Here is a 17363-nt window from a genome sequence, read left to right on the forward strand (position 1 = left end):
GTGAGTCCCTTGAGATGGGAACAGGGACAAGATCTTATTTCTGCATCTTCACCACTTAGGTACGTAGAGGCACCTTAAAAACGGGCCCCACGGCTCCCTTCCGTTCTCCCACTCCAGCTCCCCACCCTAACCTGGGGCCTCCTCCCACCACTCCCGGCTGACATCAGCTGCTTTGATTTCCAGAGTGGGGACGAGGCTCCTGGCCCATGGGGCTGCCACGATGCTCCTGATGACCAGAGCTGACTGCACCCACCTTGCCACCGCGGAGCCCAGGCAGAGGCAGCACCCAGGGCGGTCCTCCTTAGAGCATCCCCGGGAAAGCTTTGAAACCCCAGGCTAGATGCAAATAAGACAGTCACTTGAGCCCATGAGTTACTCGGCCATGGACACAGAACGGAGATACCCATCACGACAAAGAATGTTCTCGTGGTTTTGGCCTTCACATCAAGTGGCTCTCAACCAGAAGTGGCACTGCCCTGCTTCCCCGGGGACATTTGGCAATGTCTAGAGACATTTTCGTTTCTCACAATTGTGAGGGTCTAGCCTTAACCGGGTAGGGGCCTGGGAGACTTGCAAGGCTCAGAACAGCCCCAGCCCCAAACAGAAAGTGAAAGTGACCCCATCCGCAGAGGTCAACGGGCTGTTTGGGAGCCAGGGGGAACAGCGAGTAACAGGCATCCCTTTAATCTCACCATCTTTGGTTTCCCCAACAGTACCAGTCGGCGGGGCACAGGGGCGCACACCTGTAATCCCAGTACTTTGGGAGGCCAAGGTAGGTGGATCGTTTGAGCCCAAGAGTTTGAGACCAGCCTGGGCAACATAGGAAGATCCCATTTCGAAAAGAAAAGAAAAGGAAGGAAGAAAGGAGGGAGGGAGACAAAAAGAGAAGAAATGAAAGGAAAGGAAGAAAGAAAGAGAGAAGTAAAGAAAAAGAAAGAAAGCGGGAGGAACAGAAGGAGGGAAGAAGGGAGGGAAGAAGACAGAGAGAGAAAGAAAGAAAGAAAAAGAAAGAGAAAAGAAAAAAAAAGAATTAGCCTGGCGTGGTAGCATGTGCCTATGGCCTGTTGTCCCAGCTACTTGGGAGCCTGAGGCGGGAGGATCACTTGAGCCGGAGAGGTCGAGGCTGCAGTGAGCCATGATTGCACCTCTGCACTCCAGCCTAGGCAAGAGAGCAAAACGTTGTCTCCCTGTCTCAAAAAAGAAAGAAAGAAAGAAAGAAAAAGCAAGCAAGCAAGCAAGCACCAGCTCTCCCCTCTCCCGCCCCGCCCCGCCCCATCCTTTCCCAGGTGCACGAGTTCAGTGCCCAGGACCAGAGTCCCCGCCTGCTGACAACCTTTAAGGTTTAATAAACAACTCCCTTCCGAGATGGTTTAAAGGCCAGCCCTGCTGGCAGCCAAAGGCAGAAGCCTCTTGGGGGCCCGTTGGAGATTCAGTGAGGTGGTGGGTATGAAAGCACTCCACCAGGTATGAAATCGCATGCAAAGATTCCCCATCATTTCTGTACGTCCCTCCCCGCCTGGGCTCCCAGGAGGCGCGCGAAGAGGCCGTTCCGTTTCCAGCCGTGGCCTCAGCGCCCCCGTGCGGCCGCCGGTGGACACAGCGCCCAGGGCGGGCCCTGCCTGTGAGGTGCGGGCTGGACGGACACACACACACACAGAGCACACACACAGAGCACACACACAAAGCACACACACACACGCTGCGAGGTGCGGGCTGGAGCTTTGCAAATTACACACACACACACACACAGAGCACACACACACACACACAGAGCACACACACACACACACACAGCACACACAGCACACACGCTGCGAGGTGCGGGCTGGAGCTTTGCAAATTACACACACACACACAAACACAGCACACACACACACACACACAGCACACACACACACACTGCGAGGTGCGGGCTGGAGCTTTGCAAATTACACACACACACACACACAGAGCACACACACACACACACACAGCACACACACACACACTGCGAGGTGCGGGCTGGAGCTTTGCAAATTACACACACACACACACACAGAGCACACACACACACACACAGAGCACACACACACACACACACAGCACACACAGCACACACGCTGCGAGGTGCGGGCTGGAGCTTTGCAAATTACACACACACACACAAACACAGCACACACACACACACACACAGCACACACACACACACTGCGAGGTGCGGGCTGGAGCTTTGCAAATTACACACACACACACACACAGAGCACACACACACACACACACAGCACACACACACACACTGCGAGGTGCGGGCTGGAGCTTTGCAAATTACACACACACACACACAGCACACACACACACACACACACACACACACACACACACACAGCTTTAGAAACCAGGAAACCAAGGCTAGCTAGGAAGATCACCGCTGGGCAGTGAAGGGGGTGCTATGGGCCCCAGGGATGGGCACTTCCGTGACAGTGACCACAGTGGGCATCAGTGGGGCTGCAAGGGGAACCCCCGAAGGCCTTGGACTCAAGCCCAACTCCCCCTCCAGCCTCTTCTCCCCAAACCCCCGCCCACAGCCGCCTTACCTCTGCCACAGGGAACTTCCCAATAATTCTCAGAGACACCCTGCCTTCTCCTGACCCTGAGCTGCTGTTAGCTCCCTCCCTCCCTCCTTCTACCTGGAAGCCCTTCTCCTGACAAGCTGCTGCGCACCCCTCCCGGAGGCTGCACGCTATGTCCCCTCCTCCATGAAGCCTTCCAGGCCTCCCTCAGGAGGAATTACACCCCCAGCCTCTGGGCATCCTCCACAGCTATTATGGGATCCCAGCAGTGGGGAACGTTTGGAGCAGGAGCCACCTTCTGCTTATCCCCAGGCCCAGCCCAGTGCCTGCCTTAGAGGAGGGGCTCAGTTGTGTCCACCATGTAAACGGAGTGGATGCCAGCCCTCTTCCCCACCAGCAAGCTGGGCATTGGGGTTTTAACCCACCCTGGTCCTCTTTCCAATGTGTCCATGAAAACTGAAGAGAGAACTCCAAACCGTTTGGCCTTCAAGGGTGGCCGGAGTGAGGCTGCTGGAGGGAGGAGGGAGGCCCTGTGCCTTCTGAGATCCTCTCTGCCCAGAGCCAGCAGAGTGTGGGAACGGAAGGAGGAGAAAGGCTCGGACTGTGCCCTGCAGCTCCAGGCATGCCCTCTGTGCCCCTCCAGCCACGCAGTAACACCCTGCTTGAGACCCTCCCCGCCGCCTCTTGACAATGGCAATAGCCCTCACCATCCCTCGGGCGCCAGCATTGGGCATTCCAGCCCACCAATAGCCAGAGTGACCGTAACCGGCAACCTGGGCATCCTGCCCTCGAGTCCAGGGCTTTCCCCTCCTGCAGCACCCGCTGGGCCCTGGAGAGTTTCATCTCGTGTGTGTATGGGAGTCACCAGGGAGGCTCACGTCTGGAGCAGCGTCCGCTCAGGGTTGCAGGCTGTGGCACCCAGGGCCAGGTCTCTGACAGTCCCCGGCCACCCCAGGACATCTGGGGCTCATCTTCCCATGGAGTAGGGAAGCATGCCCTCTGCGCACCTCGCCTCGCCTTTCAGTGGCTGCAGCATATTTTGCTATTTGTCCCCCTTAGGGACCTGGAGGTCTTTGGTACTTGAACAGATTTGCCATTGTGTTTCGCTGCGACACATCTACGGTCCCTTAAATTATACAACTCAAGAGGGCGAACATCTGTCTCCTTGGGATCGCTGCCAAAAGGGAGGTGCGGCTCCTCCTTCTGTCCCCGTCCTCCTCGCGTGGGGCCTGCGGAGCGGCGGAGAAGCACCACTCAATCACTCAACAAATAGTTTTTGAACCTACTGCATGCCAGACACTGCTTCAGGCACATTAATGTCTTCTTCTGTCCCTCCCTGAATTCCTTGCTCCCTCCACCCTTTCATCTAGTGAGTGATCTTGATGCCACATCCAGCCAAATCATACAGCAATGTTAGCACTGAGCACTTACCGTACAGATGGGGACGGCACTTCCAGAGTTATCCGCAGAATGCTGAGCCCCGTCCTTGCCTTCAAGGAAAAGTAGTAAGCTGGGGCATAGCGGCTCCCACCTATAATCCTAGCACTTGAGGAGGCCAAGGCAGGAGGATCCCTTGAGCCCAGGAGTTCAAGACCAGCCTGGGCAACATAGGGAAACCATGTCTCTAAAACAAAAAAAAAAAAAAAAAATTTTTTTTTGAGACAGAGTCTCACTCTTTTTGCCCAGGCTGGAGTACAATGGCACAATCTCGGCTCACCGCAACCTCCACCTCCCAGGTTCAAGTGATTCTCCTGCCTCAGCCTCCCGAGTAGCTGGGATTACAGGCATGTGCCACCATGCCTGGCTAATTTTGTATTTTTAGTAGAGACGGGGTTTCTCCACGTTGGTCAGGCTGGTCTTGAACTCCCGACCCCAGGTGATCCACCTGCCTTGGCGTCCCAAAGTGCTGGGATTACAGGCATGAGCCACTGCACCTGGCCCAAAAAAATTAAAATAATTTAAAATAAAAAAAGTGGTACACATGTATGAAAAGTTAAACACCTCCACAAAGCCTACAGAGAGGTGATTGCAAGGAACCACTGAATGAGTGACAAGCGACATAAGTCAAGGGTGACGGGTCCTGCCTGAAAAAGGGAGGCGGGAGCTGAGCTCTGAAGGACCAGGGGCACTTGGCATCAGAGTGGACAGCAGAACAAATGCCTGGAAGGCAGAAAGTACCTGGTACGTGAAGCGGCCCCTCGGCTTGGCTGAAAGTTTGGTTGCTTGTGGAGGAGCAGTGGGGTAGGAGAGACCACAAAGGCATCGCTTGAGATGGGAAGGGTTGGCAAAGCCAGGCTCCGAGGTATGGGAAAGTCCTTTCCAGGTCAGAGCTGAAGCACCCACCTGATTCTCAGATCAGATCTGACTTTCAGGCATCTAAAATTAGGCTTCTGCCAATGACTTTCCCACTGCTAGACTGCCGACACATTTACAGTTGCAGAGACGTAGTTCAGTTTCTTTGAAAGACTCTTCAGCGCTATTACGGTATTTTGTGATCTCTCTGCAGCAACGTCTATTGGTTCCTGTATCTCCAGCACCCCCAGGAAGGCGCCCAGCCTGAGCTTGTTAATGGAAGGCCAGGAGGGAGGAAGAAAGGAAGTTCAATAAGTTCTAAGTAAAGCTCGTGGCAAAGCGCTCTTTCTCTTCAGGAGGGCTGCTCTCTAATAATAAGCACGAAGCAATTACATTCTGCCGCGTGGTGATTAAATTTGGGGGAAACAAATATAATAAATGTAGACATTTGTAGAGAGGTTGGAAATAAAAGTGGAGGATAAAAATAAAATCCATAACCACAGGTTGCTCAGAGCCTAATCTAAAGGACGTTATGGGGGAGAAAGGAGCGCTGCCCTCCCCAAGCTGCCCAAGCCTCCGCAGGAAGTGGTAGGAGCCTGGGCTGGGGAATCTGCCCAGCAGCAGTTAAGAGTCCTGAGTCCACCTCTCCCCTCTGGGGCGGTGGTGAGACCTGACAAGGGCAGAAGCCACTCCGGCTGCTCCACCATCAGTCCTAGGAGTGAGACATTTAGCCAGGGGCCACTCTGCAACAGCCATTGGAAGCTTTTTTTTTTTTTTTTTTTTTTGCTAGAGATCGGGTGTCGGTGGTGGTGGTGGCTGGGGGTGGGGGGGGTGCTGTTACTATGTTGCCCAGGCTCGTCTCGAACTCCCGGTCTCAAGCAATCCGCCGACTTCGGCCTCCCCCAGTGCTGGGATTACAGGTGCGAGCCACTGAGTCCAGCCTTAACTTACTTTTATTATTCATCAATTTCTAAAGGAATTGGAAGCAGCAGGCAGACACGCTCCCTTTTATGGAAAGAAGAGCCCAGGGCCCTGGTCACGACAGGTTCGGTTCCCCAAAAGGAGACAGGAAGAACACGTGAGGCGCCAGACGAAGAGGTTCTACCAGGTGCACACGAGGGTCCCTGCCATTCCGCGAAGAACTCTCTGTGCAGATGCCACGCGCACAGGTCCAGTGAAAGCCGTGGAGAATGCGCGTCAGCTCTTCAAACTGAATCTGAGCTGAAATCTAGCGAAGCCAGGCTGGGGTTTGGGAGGCTGCCGGGGAAGACAGGAACGGGTGAATGGGGAAGAGCCGGGGGTCGTGGGAGGAAGGGATGGCGAGGAGAGAGACGGAGGGAGGGCAGCAGGACGGTCCATTCCATTCTTGGAACTGCACTGTTGACCTCAACCACAAGGGGGCAGGGCTGCTGACGTTGGAAAGACGAACGCCTAAATGCTGCTTGACCCTCGGCGGGCACCGTATCCAGTTTCCTCCGTTGTGAAGGAGGGTTTACTTGCCCGGAAGCGGAAGTCTCGTTCTTTTTCGTCCTCTTCCCGGGTTGTTGCTCGCTGCGAGCGTCTGTAGGGTGGTACGCGGGTGAGAAGGTAATCCGGGGCCATCCACGGCCAGGTGAAGTTTGGGGACCCCAGGTCCGCGTGGAGGGTGTCGGGGAGGGGAAAGGGAGCGCGATGGGGCCGATATTTGGGGGGAGGGCGGGAAAGCGGGGTTCGCTGCCCGCCCCGGTGCCTTGTTAACGCCGAGGACTGTTTCCCGCAGGTCCCGGTGCGCGCCCGCTCCCAGCGCGTCTCGTCACCATGGTGAGTACGGCCCCTGCCTGGCGCCTTCCCGGGGTGGGCTCGTGGGGCTCCCGGGGCGAGGGCGAGAGCGAGGGAGCCTCCCAGGGATCTCCGGAGGCCGGGAGGAGCCGGCGGGCCGGACCGTCGCCGGAAAACGTGAGTCTTTTGCAGTCTGTTGACCCGCTTCCTTTGTGTTGCAGCCTCGGAAAATTGAGGAAATCAAGGACTTTCTGCTCACAGCCCGACGAAAAGATGCCAAATGTAAGTGAATGCTCTGAAGGCTCAGGATGAGCTCTGCCTGCCCTGGCTCCGCTCCGGGAGCGTCTTCCCCGGAATGTCGGGCAGCAGGCGGGTTAGGCCGTCCGGGCGTGTGCCTGGCCCTCTAGGAGCAGTGGTTTCGCCGTATTTCCCAGGAGAAAGACTTGTTTGGGGAACGCGAGGCCCTGGAGCTTCTAGAGTCGCGAGCGTCGCAGAGGCTGCCCTGAGTTCGGTTTTCTTTTGTATAATACAGTAAATTCTCGGAACGGAATCTCCACTGCACGAAAGTCTCAAAGCACACGTGTTATAAACACTGACTGTAGGTTCTCTGCAGTTGTGCAAAATCTTTTTTTTTTTTTTTTTTGAGACGGAGTTTCGCTCTTGTTACCCAGGCTGGAGTGCAATGGCGCGATCTCGGCTCACCGCAACCTCCGCCTCCTGGGTTCAGGCAATTCTCCTGCCTCAGCCTCCTGAGTAGCTGGGATTACAGGCACGTGCCACCATGCCCAGCTAATTTTTTTGTATCTTTAGTAGAGACGGGGTTTCACCATGTTGACCAGGATGGTCTCGATCTCTCGACCTCATGATCCACCCGCCTCGGCCTCCCAAAGTGCTGGGATTACAGGCTTGAGCCACCGCACCCGGCCGCAAAATCTTAACACAAAACCCATTTGGTGATAAAGAGCTGGATATTTGCATGTAATGCATTGAGCGCGGCACGCGGTGCAGTGTAGTCGTTTACCTGGTGATCCCGTGGTTGCCGCTTGGTGTCAGAAGGTATCATGCCGTATAGCCCTCACTCAGAAATAGAGCAAAGACTTCTTTTTTTTTTTTTCTCTTTTTGAGACGGAGCCTAGCTCTGTTTCCCAGGCTGGATTGCAATGGCAGGATCTTGGCTCACTGCAGCCACCGCCTTCCAGGTTCAAGCGATTCTCCTGCCTCAGATTAGCTGGGATTACAGACGTGCGCCCCCACACCTGGCTCATTTTTGTGTTTTAAGTAGAGGTGGGGTTTCACCATGTTGGCCAGGCTGGTCTCAAACTCCTGACTCAGGTGATCCACCTGCCTTAGCCTCCCAAAGTGCTGGGATTACAGGTATGAGCCACTGCGCCTAGCCGAGATCAAAATCTGAAGCAGGGTTTCTACTGAATGCATATTGCGTTCCCACTATTGTAAAGTCGCAAAGCTGAAGTTGGACCGTCATAGGTCTGTCTCCCAGCTTGTACATACAGAGAAGGTGAATGAAAAACCTTAAACAGGTTTTTTCATGAATTGATGCCAACCTCTGCTGCCCACTTACCTAATTTTTTACGCCTAGCATGAGAGGTACTTGTGTTATTCCTTTGTGGTACTTGAAGGAGATTTGGGGGCTTGTGTTTGATACAAGATGGGTCTTGATTTATGTTGTTTCACCCAGAGTCGTTTTTCAGCTACATGAGAGAATCAGGTCGTGCATGAAAGTGGGATTACATGAGACCAGCATGTTAAGGTGCACTGAGACCCCAGCCATCTCTGATGCTCTGTGACAGCGGTGGTGCCAAATGGTGGCGTACAGAGAGAGCCTTTCAGTGAGTGGGGGAGACAGAGATGCGGGTCATATGTGTCCGCATTACACAGAACAGGCTGTCACCTTTGAGGTGGTGACCACCTGGGGCAATAAATAGCATCTGGTAGGAATGGTGTCAGTTTGCTGGAGTTTTGTATAAAGAGAGGAGGTTATCAGGTCAGTTTCACTTCAGACCATATGGGGTCACTGCCCAGTTCAAGCCCAGCTCTTACCACTAGGTAACCTACCCTTCTCAGCAAGTTAAATGTGACACCATCCTTTGCTTGTGTTTAAAAAGGTGGTGGTCCGGGCCTATAAGGGTGGTGGAATCATGCCTAGAATTCCAGCACTTTGGGAGGCCAAAGCTGGGAAGATCATTTGAGCCCAGGAGTTCGAGACCAACCTGGGTGACGTGGAAAACCCCATTTCTACTAAAAATAAAAAAGCCGGGCATGGTGGCGCACTCCTGTAGTCCCAGCTACTCAGGAGGCTGAGGTGGGAGAATCAGTTGAACCTGGAAGGCAGAGGTTGCAGTAAGCCGAGATTGCACTGCTGCACTCCAGCTTGGGCGACAGAGCAAGACTGTTAAAAATTGTTTGGAGACCTGGGTTTTAGATGATGTGGCTTTGAGGGTAGGGGTCACAAACTCTTGGGGATAAAGTGAGCTGTTTATGTAATAGGCATACCGCAAAAATTACCGTTTACGCTAGGCTGTAGTGAGCAATGATTATGCTACTACTGCACTCCAGGCTGGGCAACAAAGCAAGACCCTGTCTCAAAAAAAAAAAAAAAAAGTAAGTACTGTCTTAACCATTGTAAGTGTACACTTGAGTGGCATTCAGTAAATTCCCTTGGTTGGGCAGCTGCCACCGCCACCACCCAACTCCAGAACTTTATCTTCCCAAACAGAAACTCCTCCGTTAAACACCAGCTCCCTGTTCTTCCTCCCTGGCAACCACCTTCCAATTTGTCTCTGAACGTGACTGTTTTGGATACCCCATACAGGTAGCATCTGCTGTTGAGTATTTGATGTTTTGTGACTGGCTTCTTTCTCTTCAGATGTCCTCAACATGTGTCTGAACTTCTCCTTTTAAACAGGGTCTCGCTCCTGCCCAGGCTGGAGTGCAGTAGTGTGCTCATGGTTCACTACATCCTCGATCTCCTGGACAGACGCAAGTGATCCTCTCGCCTTAGCCTCCAGAGTCTCTGGGCCTACAGGCATGCACCATCACGCCAGGCTAATTTGGTGTGTGTTTTTTTTTTTAGAGACGGGATCTCACTGTATTGGCCTGGCTGGTCTGTAGCTCCTGGCCTCAAGCAGTCCTCCCACCTTGGTCTCCCAGAGTGCTGAGATTACATTCGTGAGCCACCCAGACTCGAATTTTGTTTTGAAGGCCCAGTTTTCATTGGTGGGGAGGCCACGTACTGTTTTATTCATCTATTGATGTACTTTGGGTTGTCTCTGCATTTTAGCTATTGTGAATAATGCTTTGAATATTTGAAAATGCAAATATTTCTTCTGTGTATGCTTTTGGTTCCTAGAAGTGGAATTGCTGCACATGAGGCATTGTTGAATAAACTTTTTTGTTTGTTTGTTTGTTTGAGATGGAGTTTTGCTCTTGTCGCCCAGGCTGGAGTGCAATGGCAGGATCACTGCAAACTCCGCCTCCTGGGTTCAAGCGATTCTCCTGCCTCTGTCTCCCAAGTAGCTGAGATTACAGATGCCTGCCACCACAGCCAACTAATTTTTGTATTTTTAGCAGGGATGGGGTTTCACCATGTTAGTCAGGCTGGTCTCAAACCCCTGACCTCAGGTGATCTGCCTGCCTCAGCTTCCCAAAGTGTTGGGATGGCGTGAGCCACCTGCCTGGCTTATTAAACATTTTTTTAAAAGCTCCATATGTCTTTGCAAATAGTCAGCTTAGTTCAGCTGTTGGGGGCAATGTTACAGCACTGAAATTGGTTTGGATGACTAAGAAGGAGCCCAGGCAGCCAGTACCTTGGGCAGGCTCCACGTCACGGTGCTCCTGCTTCCTGTGATGTGTCCCATTCCTGTAGCTGTTACTGGCAAAGTATAACTGGGGGTCTGTGAGTGCGCGATCGCCTGGTTGGTGCTTGCACTGAAGCGTTAGGGCCTGTGTTCAGCCCTCAGCCACCTGCTTCTTGACTGGCACATTGCTTTTATAACAATGAATTCCTGGGAATCTCTGAGCAGTTTTTAAAGTGGTTGGAAGAAGGCATTTGACGAGTACATGAAGTGGGTAGACTAGTCCTGAAGTGTTTTAACAGCAGCCAGCTGGAAATGCATTCACATGTGTACATGACCAGACTGGTGCACAGCTTCAAACCCCGCACAGTTGAATTTGAGGTGCATTTTAGAGCCTTTTCTTGTCTGAGCTGTGATCCTGAGATAGAATTTGGCAGCATGAAATAACCCAGAAAACAGATTGCACATAAATTTGGGGAAGAGCCTTGGTGCGTGCTGTGTGCAGTGGCTCAGGCATCCTGAAGAGCTCGCTCTCTGACCGGCCCAGAATGTCGCCTCACATGGTGGGTCTCCAGGAGTGGAGTGCTGAAAAGGCTCTGCCCAGCACGGTGTCTCCTTACTCTATGGCTGCTGCCATCCCTTTGAGAAAAGGTAACAAGGTTGATAGAGGCCGTTCTGCAGTGTTGTATTCAGTGTACCAAATAAAGGTTCGAAGCTGGATGAACGGGTAACAGTGTTTTCTTTTCAGCAGAGGGGCTGGTACTGGAGGTGGGTGCTGATTGTCACTTGAACCTGCTGACTGCTTGAGTATAAAAGCACATGGACTGTGTAACGTCTGTTTTCTGTGATATAGTTTAATTCCTGATTCTGTTTCTGGTAGCCGTCAAGATCAAGAAAAATAAGGACAATGTGAAGTTTAAAGTTCGATGCAGCAGATACCTTTATACCCTGGTCATCACAGACAAGGAGAAGGCAGAGAAACTGAAGCAGTCCCTGCCCCCCGGTGAGTGAGCCTGAAGTGTCTTTTGGTGGGTGAGGGGGTTGGAAGGCTGCTCTGTGTGGCCGTCTTGTATCTTGTTTTGAATCCCTCCCAGATTTCAGAGCCTGTTCGATGGTTTAAGAGTCCGCTCCTGCTGTTGGGAGTGTGAGGAATAGTTGTGATTCTAAGATTATATGCACCACCAGAAACGATTGCTTTAGCCAGAGGAGAGGTTAGAGGTCACTTAGTCCTGTTCACAACCCATTAAGGTTGATGCTAGTACTGATAATCCCTGTTTTGTACAGGGGAACTGATTGAATATGAGAGACCAAGTCTTTAATATTTTAACCGAAACCTCCCTGGTGGATCTGATTTCTGAACCTTCTGTGCTCTCTTTAGCCTATGTACGGAGTCTAGACAGGCAGCAACAACTCAGGTGTCTTCTGGGTGGGTGTCTTCCGGATGGCTTACCTTTGTCTCTTTCCCTCCAGGTTTGGCAGTGAAGGAACTGAAATGAACCAAAACACACTGATTTGACCTGTATTTTAATAAATACTAAAAATCCTAAGTGTCTTTTTTCTTTGAGGATGGGGAAGGAAAAAATGCTACCTGGTAATGGCTTCCGGTGGGAACAGGACATGGGTGCTGTTAACGCCTGCCTGCATCTGTCATCTTTTTTTTTTTTTTTTTTTTTTTTTGAAACGGCCTTACTCTGTCACCCAGGCTGGAGTGCAGTGATACATACAGCCGCTGTCCACTACAGCCTCAGCCGCCCAAGTAGCCAGGATTACAGGCACAGGGCACCACGCGAGGCTAATTCTTGTATTTTTAGTAGAGGTGGGGTTTTGCCATGTTGGCCAGGCTGGTCTTGAATTCCTGGGGTTTCACTGCCTGCCTCGGCCTCCCAAAGTGCTGGGGTTACAGGTGTGAGCCACCATGCCTGGAGCATCCCTAACATGATCTCAGTGGGTAAATGAGGCCATCTGTTTTTAGCCCGAGTTTGAAAATAAGGAGACGTAGGGAGGCCGCGATGGAAATAGCCCCTGGGATTAAACATACTGGCAGCTGTGGGGGCAGTGGGGCATGCCATTCAAACAGGTCCCAAAATGGGTGTAGTAAGGACCAGGCTCTGCCACTAGCTTAACTTGCCTGACTTGGAGAAATGACTTCACTTCTGCCTGTTTCCTCAGTTGGAAAATAGCCATATTAACACCTCTTTCTTGGACTTGCTGTAAGGGTTCTGGGATGGAGTGAGGAGACGGCGCGGGTTGGGGCAGCCACCAGGTGGTGCTGTGCTGCAGTGAACCACCCTGCTAGAAATGACATCAAATCTGTCGCGGCCTGAGGTTTTTTAAAATCTGTTTTAAAAGTGTGCTGCGCGGTGTGCTTGGTGTTGTGTGAGGCATTTACACATGCTCAGGATGTGAGGTGCGAGCGTCGGCCTTTGCATATTGTGCAAGGATTGTGAGGTGGTGGTGGTTCCTCCCGGAGACTGGGTAGGCCGGCCCTCAGGCCCAGGTGCGGCGCTGCGGGCAGCCTCAGCCTCCCCCGTTCTGTAAACATCTCGGATTCCCAAGGAAGAGCAAGTGTTTACCACACGGGTTTTGTTTGTTCCCAGCACATGGTCCAGAGATTGATCCCAGCTCCTAGGAGACGGGCCCTGCAGGGGTGTGTCCGGCCTTGTCTAGAGAAGGCCGTCTTTCATGCGGGGCCTCCCAGCCCTGGCTTGTGACTCGGTCACCAGGGGCACTGAGGCAGTTCACTGTGGTGGCCGGGGCTGGGTAGAGACGGCAGTTGCGGTGGTCTGGGGCATAGATGTGTTTCCAAGCTCTCGGGCGGGCCACAGCCGTGCGGGGCTTCAGTGAGCCGCTAAGGGTTGCACACCAGGTGAAGGTGGAGTCCCTGGGAGGTCTCTTCACGTACTGCTTCCCCTTTTTGACACCTCTAGGTCAGCAGGCCAGGGAAGCAGCTGGAATGAATGGTCGCTGTCTGGGTGCAGGTGGGCTCAGCAGGTTTGGAAGATCCAGGCTGCATTCCTCTGGATGTCGGGATGGCCCTGAGGGACAGCCTCTGCAGTTTGCTTCTTCCAGTGCCACATGCAGGCCTCCAGCCTTCTCGGGCTCCCCTGCACCAGGTTCAGAGTCCTCGGTGACCACCCACTGCCCAGGAAGCAGGCTCTTCCACTTGGGGGTCTCTGAGGGCTGGGGAAATAAAGGCCACTACCAGACCCCTGCCCGAAGAGTCCGTTTTCCCGCAACTGCAGAGACGGATGAGAGAGCAAGATCTTAAGGTTTTCACCCAAAGAAGTTCCTTTCCTGCCACACCCTCCACGCCGGTCACCTGGCGCCTGCAGTTGTCCAGCTCCCCTCTCCCGTTCTGGAACTTGTTCTCCTTCCACCTAGTCCCTGATCTCACAGGGTCCTGTTCGCCCTGCACAGAGCCTCCCCCAGTACCCCTTAGTTCACTGGCATTTCACAGGGCCTGCAATTGCTGCAAGATGCAAGTCCGCCTCACCTCGCCTACTAGGCTGTAGACACCACGTGGGGTGGACACTGGTGTTTTCTATCCCCTAGAGCAGAGAATGTGTTCAAGAAAATTTGTTGAGCTGGAGAAAGATGGCCTGATGAGAGAAGAAAGGGTGTTCCTGGCCTCCGGAGCCCCTCAGCCTTGGGCTGCTGCAGATGACATGGCAGCAGGGCCCCAGGACTGTGGGATCACGAGGAGGGGCCCCACCCCCAGCAGCCTTGTGTGTTTGTGAGAGTTTCCGAGCCCCCTCCCTCCCCACCTCCACCCCCCGCAGCCGCCGGGTCCCTTCAGCCAGAACCCTAGGAACCCCGCCCCCGGCCTCCCGGCCTCCTTTCTCCCCGCAGCCTCTGCTGCGGTCACTGCACCCCTCAGGCTGCCTGCCCAGCGTGGCTCCTCCCTCCGCTGACGGTCATGCCAAGCAGTTTGCGGTTGCAGGACCGGTGGGGGCCTCTGCCTGTGTGCAAGTACTGAGGTCCCAGGGGCACGGGGCTTCCCCGATGGGCCACCCTGCCCCCACTTTGCTTTTCTCCAGAGCCCCTCCTGGCCTGTGTTCGGCGTCTTCTCGGGTACTGAGTCACCGCCCTCTGCAGTGCCTGCACTCGGGGTGAGGGTTTTTGTACGCTTTTGCCACATCACCGATGTAACGGCGCCTGGCACTTAGTAGGTGCTCAATAAATGTATGGGCTTCAGTCTCCCCAAAGGCTCGTCCCTTCCGGGCGCTCCCATCGCTCTCCTACCTTCCCCTCTACACGGCTCGAAGGCCCCCTCCTCCAGGAAGCCCACTGTGTCCCGCTTGCCAGGAAGAATCAAGCAATTTTTCTCAGTCCCTAGGACACCTCGTCCTCACTCAGGCGCCCTGCAGGCGGCTTCGGTGAGTCGTTGGGGCAGATGCACCGGGAGCTCCGGAGAGCAGGGACTGCTTATTTCTCTTTGGGTCCACAGGGCTCGCACAATAGATGGCCAAAAAATGACTGAGAGTGAATTTGGAGTGAGTGACCGAGAGGCTGAAGACTGCCCCCGTCCGTTCCCGGTCTGTCGGTTACTTGCCCTGTGACAAGCGCTTGGGACGGGCAGCCTCCCCTCTCTGACTATGACTGCTGGCTGCCCCCACTGCCTCCTATACCCTTGATCTGATCATAAATAACAAGCAGTCCGGGGACCTCGAGACTGATTTAGAGACTTCTGGGAGCTTTTTTCACTTCCCTCCCACCTCTTCCTCCCCTCCAGCCAGGACAGGTCCCCGCCCAGAAAGGGGCTGTTGGCTGCAGGAGCTGCGCGCCCAGAACTGGGACTGGGCCGGGATCGCGGCGGGGCGGGGCGGGGCGAGCGCGCGCTCGGGGGGGGGGCGGGGCCGGGGGCGGGGCGGGCTCGGGGCCCGGGCCGGGAGGCGAGCGCAGCTGCAGCTCAGCGTGTGGGTCGCACTTGGGCCGAGCCATGCAGGCGGCGCGCGTGGAGTACATCGCTCCCTGGTGGGTCGTGTGGCTGCACAGCGTCCCGCACCTGGGCCTGCGCCTGCAGCCCGTGGACAGCACCTTCAGCCCCGGCGACGAGAGTTACCAGGAGGTGAGTTCGCGCCGTCCCAGACCCCGGCCACGCGCGCCCCAAGTCCACGCACTAGCCCCTCTCCCCTCGAGAACCTGCACTTGCCCACGTGCCTCTCAGACCCCTTGTCTCCCCGCGCAGCCCTTTCCCGTCTCCCCTCTCCCCTTCTCCTCCACCCTCCCAGACCCGTGGCCCGTGGCCCGCGGCCCCTCGGGTCTGGGAACCTGGGGGCCGGGAAAACTGAAGAGATCGGAGTGAAGCGGGAGTGGGGACGGGGAGGAAGGGCGCGGGACCGCCTGCGGGGGAAGGGGCTGAGCGTCGAGCTGGAGTGGGGTAAGGGCAGGGTGAGGGTAGGGGCCTTCGTGTCGGGGTAATTCTGGCGCGCGAGATGCGGGGATGCTGAGGGCAGCCCTGGCATTTTCGACTTTCTGAGATTCCAAGATGGGGCGCTCTCTTTCCGAAGCTGAATGGCCTGGGAAAGTTTGGCAGAAACTGAGTAGCGTCTCCCGAGTCGGTCTCTTAGCACCCCTCCTCCCCAGCCCCGGCCTGCAGGGTGGGAGTCCCTGCCAAGACCTCTGCCTGAGCCCCTGCCGGAAGGCTGCAGGGTTGGGGGAGGCGGCGTGGGTGATTTCCCCTCAAGCGCAGAGAACCCACAGCTGCTTGTGCTTGTTCAGGGAAGGAAGGCGGCCTCGGTCAGCTCATCTCACTGTTGCCCAGAGGTCCCCCTTGTGTTCACTGCCTGCCTCTCCTCTGTCCTCTGGTCCTGGGCTGGCCCATTCCTGTTCCCCCGCACCCCTCTCCCCACCCCACACCTTCTAAGCCCTGAATTTCTGGCCTAGGGGAGTCACTCCCGGCTTCCCCGCCCTTTCCCTAGTCTGCTGACCCTCCCCTTCGCGGGATTCTGCACCCCACTTACAGGGCCAGGGCTCCCCAGACCCCCCTGCCCAGACAAAGCTGCAGAATCTCCCAGCCCGACTCAGGTCTGGTCCTGGGAGCCCACCTGTATCAGTTCCCAATGTTGGGTCAAAGATTCTGGGGCCCGGGCCCAGGATGGGGTCCATTTCCTCAGAGCCAGGCACCCATCTCAGGACTTTGACCCCCGGCAGCCTCTCCCTGTGTCAAGTTCCCCAGATACGGGGCAGGTCAGGGCAAAGCTGGGCCTCTTGGAGGGACTCCTGATCTAGCTGAGTGTGAGGTGCCCAAGCGCCAGTGACAGGGAGTCTAATAATAACCCCTGGTGACCCAGCTGCCATCAGGCCCAGGCAGAGGCTGCCTGCTCTACCAGAGGCAGGGGAGCATCAGGACCCCTTCCTAGGGTTCAGTGGGCACAATCGCCCCTCTCTCCAAATCTGTCTCTGCCCCTCCCTCCCCCAGAGCCCAGCCTGTGGGAGTCTGTGTTCCCTGAGAATGTGGCTGCCGGCGGATAGCTCCAGGGAATCTTCCTCTCCCAGAGAATGCATGAAAAGAGGCGGATATGATTTCAGAGACAGCTGTGTGTGTGCATGTGAGTGAGTGAGTGTGTGTGTGTGTGTGTCCCCATCCCAAACCCTGTGTCCCTGATCCCACACCCGGTGTCTCCAGCCATAGCTTTCTCCTCTCCACTGGAGGAAATTTAAACTTCTCATTGTGTCAACAAGACCCCCAGGTAGGGGTAGGGATGGTAAGGGACTCCCTCACCCTGCTGGCTCCAGAGACAGCTCCTATCTGCCCAGCAGCTGTGGCTGGTGGAGCCTGGGTCTGCCCACAGCCCCCTCAGTTCCACAGACAGGTGTCCACTGAGCCAGAGGAACCCACTTGTAGCCCCTGCCCCCTCGTCCCAGGATTCTGGCCCTGGCTCACTTTGTGCTGGGCGTCAAATGGTTCCAGAGGGTGTCCCCTTCCCATCGGCCACTGCTCCTGAGCAGC

At 55.0% G+C, this 17363-nt stretch overlaps 2 protein-coding genes across 6 annotated transcripts in view; both read left to right on the forward strand.

Annotated features, from left to right (window-relative positions):
• The first annotated feature begins 6323 nt into the window (after positions 1-6323).
• RPL38 (ribosomal protein L38) lies at positions 6324-11958 on the forward strand. Of its 3 annotated transcripts, none has more exons than XM_010342472.2 (5): positions 6324-6428; positions 6601-6641; positions 6821-6881; positions 11292-11414; positions 11882-11958. In XM_010342472.2, the coding sequence occupies exons 2-5, from the start codon at positions 6639-6641 to the stop codon at positions 11905-11907; spliced, it is 213 nt and encodes a 70-aa protein (XP_010340774.1). In that variant the 5' UTR covers positions 6324-6428; positions 6601-6638; the 3' UTR covers positions 11908-11958. The 3 variants fall into 3 exon arrangements, with proteins under 3 accessions (XP_010340774.1, XP_074245019.1, XP_010340775.1); XM_074388918.1 differs by having other exon boundaries at positions 6340-6473; XM_010342473.3 differs by having other exon boundaries at positions 6341-6453.
• A 3326-nt stretch (positions 11959-15284) lies between these two features.
• The window catches only part of TTYH2 (tweety family member 2), a 51285-nt gene continuing 49206 nt past the window's right edge, over positions 15285-17363 (forward strand). For 2 of the 3 annotated variants that reach the window (XM_039476330.2, XM_039476331.2), the window contains exon 1: positions 15285-15479. In XM_039476330.2, the coding sequence (XP_039332264.2) occupies positions 15351-15479 (129 nt within the window). In that variant the 5' untranslated portion in view covers positions 15285-15350. The remainder of the gene's footprint in view (positions 15480-17363) is intronic. The other variant, XM_074388919.1, reaches the window with a different exon arrangement.

The sequence above is a fragment of the Saimiri boliviensis genome, chromosome 17 (assembly GCF_048565385.1).
Source record: "Saimiri boliviensis isolate mSaiBol1 chromosome 17, mSaiBol1.pri, whole genome shotgun sequence".
Lineage (NCBI taxonomy): Eukaryota > Metazoa > Chordata > Mammalia > Primates > Cebidae > Saimiri > Saimiri boliviensis.